The sequence below is a fragment of the Podarcis pityusensis genome, assembly GCF_964106645.2.
Source record: "Podarcis pityusensis genome assembly, chromosome: 2".
Taxonomy (NCBI): Eukaryota; Metazoa; Chordata; class Lepidosauria; order Squamata; family Lacertidae; genus Podarcis; species Podarcis pityusensis.
This window is the reverse complement of record NC_138029.1, coordinates 127351956-127373204: the sequence shown is the minus strand read 5'-3', so window position 1 is coordinate 127373204 and position 21249 is coordinate 127351956. Positions and strand designations below refer to the sequence as shown.

General features: G+C 49.0%; 2 protein-coding genes across 3 annotated transcripts in view; both read left to right on the top strand.

Moving 5' to 3' along the window:
• The window catches only part of LOC308471946 (uncharacterized protein), a gene marked incomplete at its 3' end in the record, with an annotated part of 67137 nt that overhangs the window by 33674 nt on the left and 12214 nt on the right, over positions 1-21249 (top strand). Inside the window, exon 2 of the mRNA XM_080996264.1 lies at positions 90-833. Within this exon, the coding sequence (XP_080852390.1) occupies positions 698-833 (136 nt within the window). The remainder of the gene's footprint in view (positions 1-89; positions 834-21249) is intronic.
• LOC308466116 (uncharacterized protein) lies at positions 982-6457 on the top strand. 2 transcript variants are annotated; one of them, XM_080986655.1, is made up of 2 exons: positions 982-1452; positions 4931-6457. In XM_080986655.1, the coding sequence occupies exon 2, from the start codon at positions 5007-5009 to the stop codon at positions 6333-6335; it is 1329 nt and encodes a 442-aa protein (XP_080842781.1). In that variant the 5' UTR covers positions 982-1452; positions 4931-5006; the 3' UTR covers positions 6336-6457. The 2 variants fall into 2 exon arrangements, with proteins under 2 accessions (XP_080842781.1, XP_080842780.1); XM_080986654.1 differs by lacking the exon at positions 982-1452 and adding an exon at positions 3188-4502 and having other exon boundaries at positions 4927-6457.

Genomic DNA, 21249 nt, shown 5'->3' with positions numbered 1-21249 from the left:
CATGCAGAAAGACCCCGGTTGAGTGCTTGGCATGCAGAAGGAGGCCCTCAGAGACACGACGGGGACCCTCTTGGGAGGGGAGCAGAAAGGGGTCTCTCTCCCCCCCCCTCACAACCCCATTGCACTCCTCTCATGGCGGAAGGGGACCCCACCCTCTCCCTGCCTGGCGAGGGGGCAGCCGGGCCAAGGGGGTCTCTGGGCGCAGGAGAGCCTGGGGGGAGGAGGGGGGAGAGGAAAGGAAGCGCCCCTTCTCTCTCAGGCAGCCCCATGTCTCTTCCCCCCCCCCGAGGCTGGGCCCATCTCTGGGCTTCACAGAGGACCTTGCGAGGCAAACCTGGGCGGGGGGGGGAGGGACCCCCCCGGCTCAGCCCCTCCCCCACTCTCCTGACCTACAGGGGGAGGGGCAGCCCTTCCCTCCTTCTCACTCAGCCTCTCCCCTCCCAACCTCCCTGTTTGCAGATTGAAAACCACCTCCTTCTCTCCCCGCAAACCCAGGTCACCCCCAGATATGATGCCCCCCCGCAGCCATCTCGCCCCCTGCTGTGGGGAGGAGGAAGGAGGGGGGCCAGGCCCCCATGGAGCCCCCGAGGCAGCGCCGTCCCGTCCTCTTCCCATCCCAACACAGGGAGAGGCTGCTCTATGGACGTAGCTCTAGGGACGCGCGCGTCTGATAAGGAGCCGGAAGTGTTGCCGCGAAATGTGCCGGAAGTTGCCAGGAAAGGGGAGGAGGAGCGGCGTCGCTGAAGAGCCCCCCCCCCGCCGCCGCCGCCGCCCTTTCATTGCGCATAAGGAAAGCGGACTAATCTGGAGCCAGGGAGGCGGAGGACCAAGAGGTAAAGAGGGAGAGAAGGGGGGGAAACAGAGGGGGGGATAAGAAGGGGGGAGGACAAAGAGACCCCCCCAAGGAAAGCGCCCTCCCTGGGGCCCGTCGACAGGGGCCTCGATCCAGGCGACCCAGGGGGGAAGGGGGGACCCAACACCTGCAAGATCTCCTGGGCAGCAGCAGCACCGCCAGACTCCCCTTTCTCTTTCCTGGGGGGCCGAGAGATGCTCAGCTGCCCTGCCCCCCCTGGAGGCCTTGGCGGGAAGGGGAATGAGGACCCCAAGCAGGGCTGGGGGTGGGGCTGAGGCCCCCCATTCTCCCTGGGGTCGTGGGGCGCCTGGCTGGGTCCCCAAGAGACCAGCTGAGTTTCTTCTGGGGATAAGCTTTCGTGTGCATGCACACTTCTTCAGATTGGACAGTTTTCTACCTGAAATTTGGGAAACACTTTCTCTTTCCTCTCAATAATATCTCTTTCAAACTGTGAAATTTCAGTCCAAAAACCTCTCCCTTCATCTTGTCCAAACAAGATGATTTGATGGTATTGAAACCAATCCGCCACCACACCTCCCACCTCATCCTGTTTATTCAGTTTTATTTCTTCTTCCGAAAAGTCCAAAAGATCTCTCTAAGTTGCCCATTGCTTCTTCCGTATTGCATTTTAAAAAAAGCTGTTGCTTTTGTGGGTTGGAGCCAAAGAGGTGGTTTTCTTTCCAGCATATTATTATATTTATCCCATAGTGTAAAAAGGATTTTCTGAATAACCTGATTCATAGAGCTCTTGTGTGTTTTAGTTTTGTCCTGCCATAAATAAGCGTGCCAACCAAACATAGTCTTACGACCTTTGTTATAAGAAAAACCTGCTCCTTTCCCCTTATGGGGTATCCAAGAGCCCATATAGTCCTTAAGTGGGTTCCATATAGGTAGGAGAAAATAACAGAGGCCAAGCAGAGTATATGGAGAAGCAAAGCGGCTAGAAAGCCTGATCTTTATTACCCTATTGCAACACTGCCACCCCCCCTCACCACAACCAGGAGGGAGGTGTGCAAGGCCTTATGTAGTCTTTTGAAATTGCCCACCCAAGACCACCACCCCCCAATATCATACAGAAGGAGACTGTCTACAGCAGGAATAGATCACAGGAGGCGGTCTACAGCAGAAAACCTGTCCCCAAGGATACCTGTTAATGGTCACTAACTGCATTACCTGGGCAGCCTGGGCATTCTTTTGTGATGGTAAATTTCCTGAATCCAGGTCACAGGCCCACCCTGTTCATCCCTCCTTAACACAGTATTCGTAAGCACAAAGACAATGGGAAGGCTTCCATTTGCCTCCTTTACTGCAGAGGAATATTTGAGTACATTTCCGGGCACAATTCAAAGTGTTGGTGCTGACCTTTCAAGCCCTAAACGGCCTCGGTCCTGTATACCTGAAGGAGCGTCTCCACCCCCATCATTCTGCCCGGACACTGAGATCTAGCGCCAAGGGCCTTCTGGCGGTTCCCTCATTGCAAGAAGTGAGGTTACAGGGAACCAGACAGAGGGCCTTGTGGGTAGTGGCGCTTGCCCTGTGGAATGCCCTCCCATCAGATGTCAAGAAATTAAGCAGCTATCTTATTTTTAAAAGACATCTGAAGGCAGCCCTGTTTAGGGAAGTTGTTAATATTTCATGCTTTACTGTTTTTAACACTCGATTGGGAGCCGCCCAGAGTTGTTGGGGAAACTCAGCCAGATGGGCAGGGTAAAAATAATAAATATTATTATTATTATTATTATTATTGGTCTGTGGTGCTCAATGTTTAGGTATAGTAAATATTAGGATTTAATTAGAACTTGTGTGTTATAGCGGGGATATGTTATAAAATAGTCTCTGTATTTTAGAAAGGGAGTTATGTAAAGGGTTTTTTGTGTTTGATCCGTGTTTCTGTGTAAATACTGTGTGTCAGACTGAGAATGTCATCAGGAAGGTCTAGGAAAGGGTGCACCTGCTTCTGAGCATCAGAAATGAGCATGGAAAGAGTTAATATCATAAACCTACCGGAATCGGCCCCCACCCTTTGTAACAAGCAGATGTAGTTCTTTTGGGATTTAATATCAGCTCATGAAAAGTTGGGCACACGACCCGGAAAGCTGCCTGGCTCCCTCTGTCTGAAGGCAGAGATATGTACCACACGCCATAGCCGAATTCGGCTGGACTTGCCATGTGAAAGCAGAAGGGGCAACCAAGGAAGGGGGAGACGGCCAAAGAAACCTGCTCTCCCACAAGTGCCCCCCTTCCGTAACCTTAGCAAAGCCCAAGTTCAAACACTACCCCTATTTAAAAGAGGCCCCCGTAATGACGACACTGGACTGCCCTTTACGGTTACTCTTCCAAGTCCCAAAAGTGCGTAGCAACTCTGGTCTATTTTGCAGGGCTGTTGTTGGCCGGCTAACTGGCGGCCAGCACAGTTGCAACTGTTCTACTCACACATGTATAGGCACATTTGGGTGATGTCGCGACACGAATATCATTTCTCGATATTGAAATATTGTTGGGGTGTCAATGTCCCCCTTGCGTCAATGTGCCCCACCTCCCCCATTCCGCATTTTCAGAGGAGGGGGAAGAAGGGGAAAGTTTGTCCCCCCAGATAAGACTCCCATCCTCCCTGGCCATGGGCCATCCTTGCTTGGGCAGGTGGTACTTTGAGTCCAACCACGTCTATAGGGCCAGAGATGCCTCAACTCAGCATAGAAGGTTCCTCTAGGGCTCAGTGTTACTTGGGAGTTGGTGGAACTGGATCTTAAGAGTTCTTGAGACATTTCCGAGGGATTGTGATTGGTATCCAGACCCTAACACTATAAATCCAAGGTGTCCACACTGAGCAGTTTATCAACCCTGCTGGCCGCTGGGGAAGACCTTCTGAAGGAAATGGTTTTCCCCAAATTGCTTCCTTCCTTCCTCCGCTGCTGCTGCTGCCCACACTAATGGAATGTCTGGATGAAATCCCAGGGATGTCTGGCTCCTATTACAAAGAGATCCAGTTGATATTCTAGAAAAAAGTGTGGCTAAGATTCTGAGTCACAATCATGGCTGAGAAATACAGCCAGGGAATATGAAACTGATTTGAAGATTGGTTTCTTCTTTACACTTCATTATTATTATTATTATTATTATTATTATTATTATTATATTACATTCAGGAAGACACACCACAGGTTTCATCTTCTTTCTTTTCTTTCCAACAATCAGTGTTATTCACCTTTAATACTATTTCAGTGTCACACATATTTTTATGTTGTGATCTTCATATGAAGAGAGGTATACAAATTTAATAAATAATTCCCAGTTGGAACAGAGCTAGAATATCCAGAAGCCCTTGGCCACCCACGGCAAAGGAGGAAGAACAGTGAGAGAGGCCTGGACAGGGAATCTCCACTAAGATAAGCCAGTGACAGGAGGCAGGTGCGAGACCCGGTGGCATATAATTATTATAAATCATAATTGGGGTGGGTGTCTCAATCTGGGCATCCCAGCAGTCAGGCTCCAGCTGCTTTTCTTCTGCATCTCCAGCTCTCTCCATTCCATAATGCAAGGCTGAGAGATGGAGGTCCAACCCCAAGAACATTCTCCAACTGAGCACTCCTTCAACCGACCACAAGCACCAAGCCTTGTCACTAGACTGATATATGGATCTCCCAAAATGGTCACTATGCACCACCTGAGGCCAAAGGGACCGTGCAGGTGATGAATAAACATCTAGAGGTCGAAGGGGACAAAATGTGGCCCAAGGGGTGGAGGATTATAGTGCAGAGGATGAAGAACTTCATGATGAACTTTGGACCCTGATGAATCTTGGCCAGGTTCATAGAACATAGAGCAGCTCCCGTTCCTGTGAGAAACCACTTTTTATAAAACGTAAAGTCCACAGTTCAACCGTATTCTAAGATAATGCTGCTTCATTAACAATAATTAAGGGTTATAAAAGGCTGATGATGCGTTACCATTCTTTTAAATTATTTCATTTGCCTTTCCTAAAAATTTGGAACATATGGAGGACAGGAGAGATTGTACAAGACGTTAAAATAAGAGCAGGTGCTAACTGTAATAGTACTTTGTTCTCTTCCTAGAAAGCAAATAGAATTTTCTCCCCACCCCATCGAAAGAAGACAATGGAGAAGGCAGTCAGAATTCTGGTGGGCCATGTCCAATGGGACTAACGAAGAAACCATTTAAATACATGGAGTGTGGAAAGAGAGAACATAAACAATTTGAAAGTATGGAGTGTGGAAGGAGCTTCAGTGGGAGTGGACACCTTAGAATTGATCAGCGGACTCACACAGGGGAGAAACCATTTAAATGCATGGAGTGTGGAAAGAGCTTCGCTAAGAGTGGACACCTTAGAATTCATAAACGGACTCACACAGGGGAGAAACCATTTAATTGCATGGAGTGTGGAAAGAGCTTCACTACTAGCAGAAGCCTTAGAATTCATCTACGGACTCACACTGGGAAGAAACCTTTTAAATGCATGGAGTGTGGAAAGAGCTTCAGTGGGAGTGGACACCTTAATATTCATCAACGGAGTCACACTGGGGAGAAACCATTTGAATGCATGGAGTGTGGAAAGAGCTTCACTACTAGCAGAAGCCTTAGAATTCATCTACGGACTCACACTGGGGAGAAACCTTTTAAATGTATGGAGTGTGGAAAGAGCTTCAGTCAGAGTGGAGACCTTAGAATTCATCAACGGACTCACACAGGGGAGAAACCATTTAATTGCATGGAGTGTGGAAAGAGCTTCAGTCAGAGTGGAGACCTTAGAATTCATCAACGGACTCACACAGGGGAGAAACCATTTAAATGCATGGAGTGTGGAAAGAGCTTCAGTCAGAGTGGAGACCTTAGAATTCATCAACGGAGTCACACGGGGGAGAAATTTAAATGCATGGAGTGTGGAAAGAGCTTCAGTCAGAGTGGAAACCTTAGAATTCATCAACGGACTCACACAGGGGAGAAACCATTTAATTGCATGGAGTGTGGAAAGAGCTTCAGTCAGAGTGGAGACCTTAGAATTCATCAACGGAGTCACACGGGGGAGAAACCTTTTAAATGTATGGAGTGTGGAAAGAGCTTCAGTGGGAGTGGAAACCTTAGAATTCATCAACGGAGTCACACTGGGGAGAAAGCTTTTAAATGTATAGAGTGTGGAAAGAGCTTCAGTAGGAGTGGACACCTTAGAATTCATCAACGGAGTCACACTGGGGAGAAACCATTTGAATGCATGGAGTGTGGAAAGAGCTTCACTACTAGCGGAAGCCTTAGAATTCATCAACGGACTCACACAGGGGAGAAATCATTTAAATGCATGGAGTGTGGAAAGAGCTTCAGTCAGAGTGGAAGCCTTAGAATTCATCAACAGACTCACACTGGGGAGAAACCATTTAAATGTATGGAGTGTGGAAAGAGCTTCAGTGCAAGTGGAGTTCTTACAAAACATCAACAAACTCATACAGGGGAGAAACCATATAAGTCCTAGGGAAGTGGACAGAGCTTCAGTTGTAGTGGAAGTCTTACAAAGCATCAAAAGACTCCCAGGGGTAAGAGCTGTAAGAGTCGAAACACCTACAGGCCATCAATTAAAGAAGAGAAAGGGTTTAACTAGAACAGGGGTCTGCAACCTGCGGCTCTGGAGCCGCATGCGGCTCTTTTACATCTTTGCTGCGGCTCCGGGGCGGATAATAGCGAGGGGAGGAGGCGCATTGTGCGCCCCGACACTCCTCACTGTGGCGGGCGCTGTACTGGCTGTGACGTCGCATGGGGGCGGTGCGTGCGTTAGTCACGCACCGTCCCGACGTCACCTTCCCGCCCGCTGTCAGATCGTGGCTCCGGAGATATATTTGCTTTAAATGTCGCAATGGTTTTGCGGCTCCCAGTTGTTGTTTTTTCTTCGGAAACGGGTCCAAGTGGCTCTTTTTGTCTTAAAGGTTGCAGACCCCTGAACTAGAAGGAGTGTGGATCTTGCTTTGGTTATTATGCAACGGTTTTTAGAGAGTAGAACCTTTTTCTCTCCGAGTCGACACTTTCTTTCACATCAATAACAGGAAATCAGTCTTAATTCCATGCAGCATATGTTAGCTTCTGTTGTTTGTAATGTGGTCTAGACATTTATTTAAAGTAATGAAGGTCACATTTCACAAGAGTAAGCATAATATAATATTTAATGTGATTGAATCGTGTTGCTGCTGAATGAGGGTGGACTGAGAGTGAGCTGGTGTTGGTGTTTGGTGGAGGGAGCTGGAAATGTTTGTATCTGGGAATAGAGAGTTGCTCAAAGTGGAGCTGAGACTGGTGGTCTTGCATGAGGACGGAAGGGGGCACAGGGAAGAAGGGGCCATACCAGAGCATCTCAAAGCAATGTGCTGGGGGGCGGAAGCCATGGTGACACAAGTGTGTGTAGAATGCTATCCCCAAAATGAAACCGTAAGGATCAGTATAATGGGAAATGAGGTTCAGGCAGGTCCCCAACCCAGAGTGCTAAGGGTCAGCTTCCTCCAAATCCACCAGCTGCCCCAAGGCAGGAGCCACCTCTGGGCCTGAGGGTGGAAAGCCTCCCTCCACCTTTGCAACTGGACATGATCCGAGGGCAGTGATGGCGAACCTTTTCCAGACTGAGTACCCAAACTGCAACACAAAACCCACTTATTCACCACAAAGTTCCAACTACTGCAGTGCACTCTGTGTGGGGCTACCTTTGAAGGTGACCCGGAAACTACAACTAATCCAGAATGCGGCAGCTGGACTGGTGACTGGGAGCAGCCGTCGAGACCACAGAACACCGGTCTAGAAAGGCCTATATTGGCTCCCAGTACGTTTCCGAGCACAATTCAAAGCGTTTGTGCTGACCTTTAAAGCCCTAAACGGCCTCGGTCCAGTATACTTGAAGGAGCGTCTCCACCCCCATCATTCTGCCCAGACGCTGAGGTCCAGTGCCGAGGGCCTCCTGCCGGTTGTCTCCCTGCAAGAAGCCAAGTTACAGGGAAACAGGCAGAGGGCTTTCTTGGTGGTGGCACCTGCCCTGTGGAATGCCCTCCCACCAGATGTCAAAGAGAACAACTACCACCAGACTTTTAGAAGACATCTGAAGGCAGCCCTGTTTAGGGAAGCTTTTATTGTTTGATGCATTATTGTAATTCAATATTTTGTTGGAAGCCGCCCAGAGTGGCCCAGCCAGATGGGCGGGGTATAAATAAGAAATTATTATTATTACTATAACATGGCTATTCTACCTGTATATTTAATTTTTTTCTGTTTGTTTCACATTTCTTCTTTATGACTACTGCTGTAATAAATAATCCTTCATAAAAGTTATTTCCTTACGTTCTTCATTAAATTGTCTTTCCATTGATCTGTAATGTTATGGTATAACTGAGTGCTTTTTTTCCTAAAAAAAAATGCTTAGGGGGTACTTGTTCCGTTCGCAAAGTAAAGGAAGGATGGAACTCTGATTAATAAGAATACACACAGAGGCTTGAACCAGCAAGACTCTGGGAAGGGTGCGTATAATCGTCTCTCTGTGCTTGTCCGATTCCCACAGGCCGTTTTATTCACACAAGAACTTTTTACAGAGTGTTCGTAAGAACTAATCAGATTTCTTCTGAGCATTTCCACAAACCCACGTGGGGAGAAAGTTAAACTACTAAAACTAATTAAGCACAAATATTTCTGGGGTAAACAAAGAAGAGCATTTAGCAACCCCGGAGGTCATAAACAAGCAATACACATGATAAGGAGGATGACCAGGAGGACAGCGGATCATTATCACCTTCATGTGAGATCTGTTTCCTGGCCCTAAGATTAAGATCCTAAGATTACCATATAGAACCCTACTTCAAAGAAACTTGCCCACTATCTTTATGGCCCAGGATGCCTCCCTGGCGAAGCAAGAAGCAACTGGGCTGTGTACGTGACAGGAGAAATGGGCAACAGGGAAAATGGCATGAAAAGGACACGAATGTAGAATCTTATGGGATTTAATCAGAAATTATCGTCAATATATCAAACCCAGTCAACACAATGTCTTCATTGTGGACACAATGGCTTGATGTATATTTTATAATTCCTCATGGTAATCCCATCTGATCCCTACAGTACTCTCATTTTGACTCAAGAAAATCACCACCGGGGGAGGGAATAAATACAGTTGTAATTGGGGAAAATAAATACAGTGGTACCTCAGTTTTCAAACAGCTTAGTTCTCAAACTGCTTGCAACCTGAACTCTTCAAACCCAGAAACGAGTGTTCCAGTTTTGGAACTCTTTTTGGAAGCCGAACATGCTCTGTTCTGAGTATAACTTCCGTTTTGAGTGCCAGACTTCTGTTTTCCTTGTGAGGGAAGGCGGGCCGGGCGGCAAGTAGGAATGGGATGGGGCTGCTCCGCTAGGCAGCGTTGCTGCTTGCACGGGAAGAGGAGCTGGATGGGGGCTGCTGAGCTGGGGAGGGGCAGGCTCCGTTACCCTTTCCGTTGAGGGGTTTGAGGCTGCACTCCCCTCAAGGGAGAATTTGAAAGGAGCCCCCCCTCCGCCTCAGATCCCCTGCAACCCCGTGAAGGCAGCCAGGCTGAATAGTTGCTGGGGTTGGGGCAGGTGGAGGCAGCCCGGAGGCTGCATCTGAGAGCCTCTGCACCACCTGAAGGCAGCCAGCCGCTCCTCAGCGGATCTCGCAAAGCCTCCACTTCTGAGAGATCTCCGCCCTGCTCTTGAACAGGGGTGCCTTCAGAGGTCTTCCAAAAGGTATGGAATTCTCTCTTTGACATCTGATATTGGGGGGGGGGGGTTCCACAGAGAGGGTGCCACTACCGAGAAGGCCCTCTGCCTGGTACCCTGTAAATGTGAGGGAACTGCCAGAAGACCCTCGGAAGTGGGCCTCCGTGATGATGGGGGGATATTTTCTTTTCCTTGTGTTAGATGGATGTTAAAACAAGGTGTAATTGACATGGGCGTGTCTGGATCACAGGGCTAGACTCCCAGCATCCGCAGGGCTAGACTCCAGCAAAGTTGAAAAGCTCCGCTGGGGATTCTGCTTCTGTCTTCACCGGCTAACGCAGCCTCCTACCCTGCCCTGGCACCTGGCTGGAGAATCCCAACTGGGCTATTGGGACGACAACTGGGACAGGTAAAGCCAAACATTTTCAGGCCTCTTTGCGGGCGGGCCAAAATCGCTCATTTCCCCCCAAAATATAGTCCGGCCCCCAACAAGGTCTGAGGGACAGTGGACTGGCCCCCTGCTGAAAAAGTCTGCTGACCCCTGATCTAGTAGATCCATTGTTGTAACCATATCAAAAAAGTATTTGGTATTTTGCCTTCTTTTGAGATACTTTCCCTTAGTGTTCTGTCATAGTCCAGTGATACTACTCCATTACATTCACCCGTAATAATTATATTTCTGTCATAAACCTCAGACATACTTTCCTCCAATAGTTGGAAGAAATCTCATGCAAAGAGGGGCTCTGAATCTGAAAGTCCCAGTCCCAAATCTTAATCCTGCCACCCTAAGATATTATAAGCAAGCCCCACATTCCTCTTTCCACCTGCAATAGGGAGGTTAGAACAACACTTAATACCCTGCAGGGATCATAAGAGCCAGAATTGCTTTGCATTCACAAACGCTGTGTGAAATATCACTAGTGAACAGAATAATTTAAACAAGGAAACCAACAACAGTATTAAAAGAGAGAAAAACTGGATTTGAAATGACCAAACCACAAGATGAAAAGTCTCCCTACTAAATGAGGGAAGGGGGAGGCATGGGGGGGGGCTTTGAAGTCTCCCTGCTGGCAAGGGAATTCCAGAGCAAGGACGCCTCTGTCTGTCTGGAATCCCTCACTGCCTCATCTCCAGCAGGAAGGGGGGATTTCCAGACCGGGACCCTTCACTGTTAGGGGGAGGTGCTGGGGCCTGGGCAGCTGGATGGATGGACATCAGCCTGCAGAAATGCTCCCCCTTCCTTTCACAGGACTGTTGTGGTGTTGCATGTGTGTGACAAGGCAACACTCAAGAACAGTTCCCACCAACCTACATTACATCATTCCTCCACTGCCCACAAGAGGGCGATCTTTCCTCTACACATGGTAGAATCCTAGAATTGCAGAGTTGGAAGGGACCACGAGGGTCATCTAGCCCAGCCCCCTGCAATGCAGGAATATTTTGCCCAAAGTGGGGCTCAAACCCCCGACCCATAGATTCAGAGTCTCATGCCCTACCGGCTGTGCTCTAAAAGGGAGTTTCAGTTCAAGCAGAGCCCAGAATAATTAGTGTTGCCATATTTCAAAAAGGAAAAACCAGGACACCCCCAAAATTGTAGAACTTTTTTTTAGACAAGGCCCCAAATAAACGCCAAAAAAGCCCATGAGTTTTCAACTGACTTAAATTCAGGACTAAGTGCCATCTTTTGGAAATTCCGCCTTTGAAACTCCTCACCTGGAGTACTGTGTCCAGTTCTGGGCACCACAGTTCAAGAAGGACACTGACAAACTGGAACGTGTCCAGAGGAGGGCAACCAAAATGGTCAAAGGCCTGGAAACGATGCCTTACGAGGAACGGCTAAGGGAGCTGGGCATGTTTAGCCTGGAGAAGAGGAGGTTAAGGGGTGATATGATAGCCATGTTCAAACATATAAAAGGATGTCACATAGAGGAGGGAGAAAGGTTGTTTTCTGCTGCTCCAGAGAAGCGGACACGGAGCAATGGATCCAAACTACAAGAAAGAAGATTCCACCTAAACATTAGGAAGAACTTCCTGACAGTAAGAGCTGTTCGACAGTGGAATTTGCTGCCAAGGAGTGTGGTGGAGTCTCCTTCTTTGGAGGTCTTTAAGCAGAGGCTTGACAACCATATGTCAGGAGTGCTCTGATGGTGTTTCCTGCTTGGCAGGGGGTTGGACTCGATGGCCCTTGTGGTCTCTTCCAACTCTAGGATTCTATGATTCTACTTAACTTTGCCTCCAACTGCTCCGAGTGTCTGTTCTTGTTCTGTAGGTAGTGTCACTTTTTCCGGGCCGTGCAATCCAAAAGATAGATTTGATATGTCTAGTATGCCTTTTGGCTCTTCTTCAACTTCCACTTCTTTCTGTAAATCTTCCTCATGATCCTTCAAGAACCTGTCTTTTTCATCAACTGATTTTATTTTTATCTTTCTGCCTTTGTATTTAAAGGACAGGCCTTGAGGGAATTCCCACCTGAAAAGAATTCTATTTCTTTTCAACAGGTCCACTAGATCTCCGTATTTGAGCCTTAAGTCCAGCAAATGTTTTGGAATGTCCTTGAATATCACCACGCTTGAGTCGTAAATTTCCAAAGACTTTTGATAATGCAAATTCAAAATTTTATCTCTCTCTTCTTTTGTTCGAAAGCTAATCAAACAATCTCTCGCCTTATTCTTACTTAATCTTCTTCCAAGTCTAAATGCATTCACTATCTTAAATTCTTCCTTCCCCGGATCCAATTGCCAAAAGTCTGTGAATTCCTCTGTAAGAAATTCAGCCAGATTATCTTGCTCCTGTTCTGGTACGGCTCTAATTCTTAAGTTTCTTTGTCTGTCTTTCAATTTGATCATAGAAAATGTCACATCATGGTCCTCCAATTTCTTATATACTGGTGGAATCTTCTCTTGGGTAGCAGTTGCAATGTCTTTTGCCTCTTCGGCTGTCTTTCGAGTTGATGCCGATTCCTGCAGTAATTTTTCGATGGTCTCTGTGTTGGTATTCACCTTCTGCCCCGTTGTTGATACTTGCAGTATTTATATCAATTTTGCTTGATGCTTCCACAACTTGTTTATTTGTCTCAGCTACTTGTCTGTTTGTCTCAGCTACCTGTTTATTTAAACTTTCCAAAGATTCATTAATTTTAGCAAGTGCCTGTGCCAAAACTTCTTCCGACGACATAACTTTTGGTTTAACCTGTGGGAGTACGGCCCCTGATGTCCCAGATGCACCAGATGTTGAAAACCTTCGCTGCGCAGTATCTGCCCGGAATTGTCTGCCAGACCTAGTAGTAGTGGGTTTTTCCTGCGACGACTCTATCTTCCCTTTCCCATCTGCCATAACGGTCTCTTAGAAATTCAAGGTCATTCCCACAGTACAGCAATTGTTTTGGTATAGAATGGAATGGAATGGAATTTTCCTCTAAGCCAGTTGTTATTGTAAGAGTGTCCAGCTTCCTCTAGGGGGATGAGTATAACTTCCATTTTGAGTGCCATACGTCCGTTTTCCTTGTGAGGGAAGGTGGGCTGCGTAGCAACCCACCCTCAAGCGCTTCACCCGCCACAACAGCAACCACCCCCTCCTCCAGCTCTGGTGGCCCAACACTGAGTGAGGGAAGGCTGGGCCGGGCGGCAAGTAGGAATGGGATTGGGCTGCTCCGCTAGGCAGCGTTGCTGCTTGCACGGGAAGAGGAGCTGGATGGGGGCTGCTGAGCTGGGGAGGGACAGGCTCCGTCACCCTTTCCATTGAGGGGTTTGAGGCTGCACTGCCCTCAAGGGAGAATTTGAAAGGAGCCCCCCCCCTCTGCCTCAGATCCCCTGCAACCCCGTGACGGCAGCCAGGCTGAATAGTTGCTGGGGTTGGGGCAGGTGGAGGCAGCCCGGAGGCTGCATCTGAGAGCCCCTGCACCACTTGAAGGCAGCCAGCCGCTCCTCAGCCAAGCTTCCCGCTGCTGCTCCTACTTGTGTGCAAGGAGGAGTGGAGGCAGGGATCTCTCAGCGCAAAGCCTCCACTTCTGAGAGATCTCCGCCCTGCTCCAGAACAGGGCTGCCTTCACGGGGTTGCAGGGGATCTGAGGTCTTCCAAAAGTTATGTAGTTCGTTCTCTCTTTGACATCTGATATTGGGGGGCGTGTGTTCCACAGGGAGGGTGCCACTACCGAGAAGGCCCTCTGTCTGGTACCCTGTAAATGTGAGGGAACTGCCAGAAGACCCTCAGAAGTGGACCTCAGTGATGATATTTTCTTTTCCTTGTGTTGGATGTTGAAACAAGGTGTGATTGACATGGGCATGTCTGGATCACAGATTTCTGCCCAACACCACTCCTCTTCCGGGACATACCTGTGATGTTTTGATGACACTATGAGAAATGTGTTGTGGGAACTATTAAAAACTCGTGTAATCTTTGTTCTGGACATTTTCTTTTTTGCTCTCCTTAGAGATTGAGACCTTTGTTGCAACAAATAAAGGATCAGGCCTTCTGGCCACAGATTTGCTTCCTCATTGCTTGCCTGCCGTCTCGCGTTTTCTGATCAATCCAGCATCCGCAGGGCTAGACTCCAGCAAAGTTGGAAAGCGCTTTAGGGTAGGGCACCCCAATAATTGTTATTTTCACCTGGAAGGAGTTGGGGAGCTGTCAAAACCAAACCCCAGTTTTCCCCATAACACATATATAGCTATATAATCCTTAGTGTAATAAGTTAAGACCTTTGGAGCAGGCATTTTTTTAAAAAAAAAAGTTTTTTATGAACCGCCCTACTGCCCTATCCTCTGCTGGGCTTTCCAGGTTCCGGAAAGTTTGCCTATATGAAGGAAAGGAGGCTAGGCCAAGTAGATTCACCCCGCCCCCTGCCCGCAGCTGATTGGCCAGCTGGGTTGGGGGCAGGGCAAAGGCAAGGCCGAATCTACTCAGCCTAGTCTCATTTTCATCACGTAGGCCGACTTTCTGGGCTGTTGGGGAAGCCTGCCAAGGCCGCTGCCTGTCCTGCTGTCCCCCTTCGGGCCCCAATCCCCCTCCGAAAAGCCTCTGCTGCCCCCCAAAGTGGGGCGGTTCCCTCATTGCGAGAAGTGAGGTTACAGGGAACCAGGCAGAGGGCCTTCTTGGTAGTGGCACCTGCCCTGTGGAACGCCCTCCCACCAGATGTCAAAGAAATAAGCAGCTATCCTATTTTTAAAAGACATCTGAAGGCAGCCCTGTTTAGGGAGTTTTTGATATTTCATGCTATACTGTTTTTAACACTCAATTGGAAGCTGCCCAGAGTGGCTGGGGAAATTCAGCCAGATGGGCGGGGTATAAATAATAAATTATTCTAATATTATTATTATAATAGGTCTGTGGTGCTCAGTGTTTAGGTATTGTAAATATTAGGATTTAGTTAGAACTTGTGTGTTATAATGGGGATATGTTATAAGATAGTCTCAGTGTATTTTAGAAAGGGACATAAATCTGACACCAGGAATCACAAGACAGAGAAACCAGTAGGAGAACACTTCAGTCTCCCAGGACATTCTATACAAGATCTCAAAGTAGCTGTCTTATTACAAAGGAATTTCAGAAATAGACTGGAAAGAAAAGTTGATGAATTGCAACTTATTACCAAACTTAAAACCACGGAGAGACCTGGTCTGAACAGAGACATTGGATTTTTATCTCATTATACATGATAAAGCTGTTTTAGCCATTTCACCCCTTGCTTTTTCCTGTAAGACCAATTGCAGTCATTAACCGTCATCAACAGGTTTAAAACTACCTGAATCTGCCCCCACCCTTTGTAACAAGCAGCTGTAGGTCTTTTGGGATTTAATTTCAGCTCATGAAAAGTTGGGCACATGACCCAGAAAGCTGCCTGGCTCCCTCCGTCTGAAGGCAGAGATATGCACCACACGTCAAAGTGCAAGTAGATAAAATAGGTACCACTCCAGCGGAAGGTAAATGGCGAACCAGAGCAGCGCACAGAAAGCGGCTTAGTCATGCTGGCCACGTGACCCGGAAGCTGTACGCCGGCTCCCTTGGCCAGTAAAGCGAGATGAGCGCTGCAACCCCAGAGTCGGCCATGACTGGACCTAATGGTCAGGGGTCCCTTTACTTTTAAGTTACTCTCTAAGTCCCAAAAGGGCGTAGCAACTCTGGTCTACTTTGCAGGACTGTTGTAACGGGGACCCCCTGCGCCCCGGCCCTGCCTCCCCCCCAGTCGGGAAATGGGGGTGAAACTGACCGGACCCCCCCTCTCCCGGCAAGGGATTAAAAGAGATGAAGGGGGGATGTCCCCTTCCTGCCCCGGAGGACTTTTTCCCAGTTGGGGGGGTCTCCTTCCCTGCCGCCTCCGGGGATCGAACCCGGGACCCTCTCAGGAAAGAATCAAGAAAACGGAGCTTGTTTGGAAGGAGAATTTGTCTGTCCTGGGAGGGAGGGGCCACTCATTCCTCCCCCCCCCCCGTCAGTGAACTCCACTTCCTAGAGAGGCAGGGAGGGGGGCCAAGGGGGGAGGGGACAGGCCTGATCCACCTTCCAGAAGAGGAGCAGCTCTGCAGAGGAGGAGGGAAAAGAGGTGCGAAATATATCTATATATTGGGGGGGGAGAGAAAGGGCGCTTTTCCTCCCCCTGCAAACAGGGCAGCTGGGAAGGGGGGGCAGGATTTGGGGGGGATGAAAGGAAACTGGGGGATTCCTCCCCCTCCCCCCTTCTGGGGATCCGGCGAGCGGGGGAGGGGCTGGTTTAGGAGAAAGGAGCCCCTCCCCCCCAGGGGGCGCCTCCTTGGAGACCCCCAGCCCTTAGTCTTGCGGGGAAGGAAATGGGAATAGCGGAGCGAGCGAGGGAAGCGGAGGGACAGAGAGGACAAAGAGGTAGAGCTGCGGTGGGGGGGAAAGGGGGCAGGGACCCCCCCAACAACAACTCACCTCTTGTGCGCTATCAGTAGAGGCCCCGATGCATGCAATTCGGCTGAAGATCGGGGCCCCTCCATTCGCAGGGATTGCATTGCACGCCCCCCCCCCCCCCCAGAGATCAGCCTTCCTGCCTTTTACTATGGGAAATGCGGCGGGGGGGGGGCTTTCTGCAGAGGGAGCACCAACAGGGTTTGCATTGCAAGATCTCCTTTGCAGCGCAAGAAGATGCTCAGCTGTCTTCGCCGCCTCTATTGCATCTGCAGAAAACAGCAGCAGGAGACTTTTTCAGGTGGTTCACAATTTAGCGGAACCACCTGCGACATCTGGGCCCAGTACGGGCCACATGATCTCCTGCAATGATTTTGCAAAGCTTTTTGCAGATAAAATCGCTCAGATTCGGGAAGAAGTAGACTCCACCGTGGGAGCAGGGCCGGGGCGGGAGAGTGCTAGAGTCCTGTCTAGTCAAGTTGTGTGGGATCAATTCCAACCTGTTACCTCCGAGGATGTGGACAGGCTGCTTGGACGAGTGAAGCCAACCACCTGTCTCCTGGATCCTTGCCCATCCTGGCTTATAAAAGCTAGCCGGGAAGGACTGGGTGATGGGCTTCGTGGGGTGGTGAATGCTTCCCTCCGTGAGGGAGCCTTCCCAGACCCGCGGAAAGAAGTGGTTATTAAACCACTTCTTAAAAAACCATATTTAGATGCAGCCACGATGGCCAACTATCGCCCAGTCTCAAATCTTCCATTCTTGGGCAAGGTGATTGAGCTGAACAACTCCAGGCACGCCTGGAAAAAGCGGACCATTTGGATCCCTTCCAGTCGGGATTCAGGCCTCATCACGGGACTGAAACTGCCTTAGTCGCACTGGTTGATGATCTCTGGCGGGCTAGGGACAAAGGTGAGAGCTGTTTCCTAGTTCTGCTGGATCTCTCAGCAGCGTTTGATACCATCGACCATAACATCCTTCTGGACCGTCTTGAGGGGCTGGGAGCTGGGGGCACTGTCATACAGTGGTTCCGCTCCTTCCTCCTGGGCCGTGTTCAGAAAGTGGTGGTGGGGGATGAGTGTTCAGACCCTTGGGCTCTCACTTGTGGGGTGCCTCAGGGTTCTGTCCTCTCCCCCATGCTTTTCAACATTTACATGCAGCCGCTGGGAGAGATCATCAGGGGGTTTGGGCTGGGTGTTCATCAGTATGCGGATGATACCCAGCTCTACCTCTCTTTTAAATCAGAACCAGTGAAGGCGGTGAAGATCCTGCGTGAGTGTCTGGAGGCGGTTGGAAGATGGATGGCGGCTAACAGATTGAGGTTGAATCCTGACAAGACAGAAGTACTGTTTTTGGGGGACAGGAGGCGGGCAGGTGTGGAGGATTCCCTGGTCCTGAATGGGGTAACTGTGCCCCTGAAGGACCAGGTGCGCAGCCTGGGAGTCATTTTGGACTCACAGCTGTCCATGGAGGCACAGGTCAAATCTGTATCCAGGGCAGCTGTTTACCAGCTCCATCTGGTACGCAGGCTGAGACCCTATCTGCCTGCAGACTGTCTCGCCAGAGTGGTGCATGCTCTGGTTATCTCCCGCTTGGACTACTGCAATGTGCTCTACGTGGGGCTACCTTTGAAGGTGACTCAGAAACTACAGCTAATCCAGAATGCGGCAGCTAGACTGGTGACTGGGGGCGGCCGCCGAGACCATATAACACCGGTCTTGAAAGACCTACATTGGCTCCCAGTACGTTTCCGAGCACAATTCAAAGTGTTGGTGCTGACCTTTAAAGCCCTAAACGGCCTCGGTCCAGTATACCTGAAGGAGCGTCTCCACGCCCATTGTTCTGCCCGGACACTGAGGTCCAGTTCCGAGGGCCTTCTGGTGGTTCCCTCACTGCGAGAGGCCAAGTTACAGGGAACCAGGCAGAGGGCCTTCTCGGTAGTGGCGCCCGCCCTGTGGAACGCCCTCCCATCAGATGTCAAAGCGATAAACAACTACCTGACATTCAGAACACACCTGAAGGCAGCCCTGTTCAGGGAAGTTTTTAATATGTGAAATTTTAGTGTATTTTTCATCTTTGATGGAAGCCGCCCAGAGTGGCTGGGGAAACCCAGCCAGATGGGCGGGGTACAAATAATAAATTATTATTATTATTATTATTATTATTATTATTATTATTATTATCAAGAGATGTTCAACTCCCCTGCCCCCACTTGGGCGCCTTTGAGGCAATAAAAATGGGAGCCCCCACCCCCAGGGATGGGACTTGAACCCCCTGGCAGGAATCTCTGGGGTGCCACGATTCTGGCTTGGTGGGTCCCCTTTGGGTGGAGACTGGGGAGTCCATGGAAGGGTTAATCAATTATTTATTTATTTAATCTATTAGTTGCTTTCTCTTGCCCAGGGCAGCCCAAAGTGACTTACAACCAGTTGTTGTGGTTGTGGTTGTTGTGGTTGTGGTTGTGTTCCACAGTGACACTCCAGGGCCTTCTTTGTTGTGTTTCCTGTATTTTGGGGGGCAGAGACAAGGCTGTTCTCGGGGCCTGCTCCCCCACTAGGGAAACTGAGGCAGCCCCCTCAGGCAGGAGATGCAGGGAGGGGCAAGGAGGGGACGGAGCTGAGTCCCATTTGGCCAGCCCTGATTTAACCCTCTATCCTCTCGTCCAGTGGAAGGTGCTGTTCCATTGCCAGTGTCCAAGACACAATGCAGCCACCTCGGGAAGTCAGTGGTGCAGGATGATTTGGGAATGTGTGCAGCTGGTTGGACTGTATCAGGAAGATGTTGGAGATCACGGAGGAAGGAGGAATGAAAGCGTTTTCAGAGGAGGGGGAAGATGGAGAAAGTGTGTCCCCCCAGATAAGACTCCCATCCTCCCTGGCCATGGGCCATCCTTGCTTGGGCAGGTGGTCCTTTGAGTCCAACCACATCTGGAGCGCCAGAGGTGCCTCCTCTCAGCATAGACGGTTCCTCTAGGGCTCAGTGTTATTTGGGAGTTGGTGAAATTGGATCTTAAGGGTTCTTGAGATATTTCCAAGGGATTGTGATTGGTATCCAGACCCTAACAGTATAAAGCCAAGGTGTCCCCACTGAGCAGTTTATCAACCCTGCTGCCCCCCGGGGAAGACCTTCTGAAGGAAATGGTTTGTCCCCAAAGTTAATTCCTTCCTTCCTCCGCTGCTGCTGCCCACACTAAAGGAATGTCTGGATGAAACCTCAGGGATGTCTGGCTCCCATTACAAAGAGATCCAGTCGATATTCTAGAAAAAAGTGTGGCTAAGATTCTGAGTCACAATCATGGCAGAGAAATACAGCCAGGGAATATGAAACTGATTTGAAGATTGGTTATTATTATTATTATTATTATTATTATTATTATTATTACATTCAGGAGGACACACCATGGGTTTCATCTTTCTTTTCTTTCCAAAAATCAGTGTTATTCACCTTTAATACTCACCTATTTCAGTGTCACACATATTTTTATCTTGTGATCTTCAGATGAAGAGAGGTATACAAATTTAATAAATAATTCCCAGTTGGAGCAGAGCTAGAATATCCAGAAGCCCTTGGTCACCCAGGGCAAAGGAGGAAGAACAGTGAGAGAGGCCTGGACAGGGAATCTCCGCTAAGATAAGCCAGTGTCAGGAGGCAGGTGCGAGACCCGGCGGCATATAATTATTATAAATCATAATTGGGGTGGGTGTCTCAATCTGGCCTTCCCAGCGGTCAGGCTCCAGCTGCTTTCCTTCTGCATCTCCAGCTCTCTCCATTCAAGAATGCAAGGCTGAGAGATGGAGGTCCAACCCCAAGAACATTCTCCAACTGAACACTCCTTCAACCGACCACAAGCACCAAGCCTTGTCACTGTAGCAGGAACCCCCCCACCCCAATCATTCAGTTTGTACAAACTTCACACACACTACATACACCACATTTCTGTTATAAATTCATAGAAAATCAACCATACATCGGATTTGCACTGTTCCATTTTTATTTTACTCCATATGACAAGGACTATCAAAGGGGGGTGGCTTGGTTCTGGTCAGCCATAATCCCTTCACCATCCCAGCACATCCACAGGAGCCCTGCCCAGTTGCTATGTCAACCCTGATGATCCCAGACAGAAGACAATCAAGATCAGAAAGAACTTGCATATGGGAGTGGGTTCAGCATGGACTGAAACAAAGGACAATGATCAGATCTTCCCGGGGGGGGGGGGCAGGAAACTGCAAACTCCCCTTTGTCTCCTGGAAGTGACTCATGGGCAGGGGGAAAGGAAGAACCAGCCAGGTGACAGGACACTCAGGTTACCACCACAACTCCTCCCTCAACCCCTCCTTTCTGTAATGTATGCATGATGTCAACCCCTTCTGTAATGTATGCATGATGTTTCTGGGGGTGGGCTTGACCTAGAGGATGGGAATTTCAAAAGTTTTTATAAGGTCTTGCACACCATCTTTCTAGGTCTTTTCCTCTCTCCTGAGGGGAACACCCTGTTGCAACAGTTCAATAAAGGCCAAGCCTACAGGCTGCTGTTTTGCTCCAAGTTATCCTGGTTGATGTCTTTGTTTTTGTCCAAGGGAGCCCTCGGATTTTTTCCGGTAACATCACTAGACTTATATATGGGTCTCCCAAAATGGTCAGTATGGACGTCCTGAGGCCAAAGGGAATGTGCAGGTGATGAATAAAGATCTAGAGGTCGAAGGGGACAAAATGTGGCCCAAGGGGGGGAGGATTATAGTGCAGAGGATGAAGAACTTCATGATGAATTTAGGATCCTGATGAATATTGGCCAGGTTCATAGAACATAGAGCAGCTCCCGTTC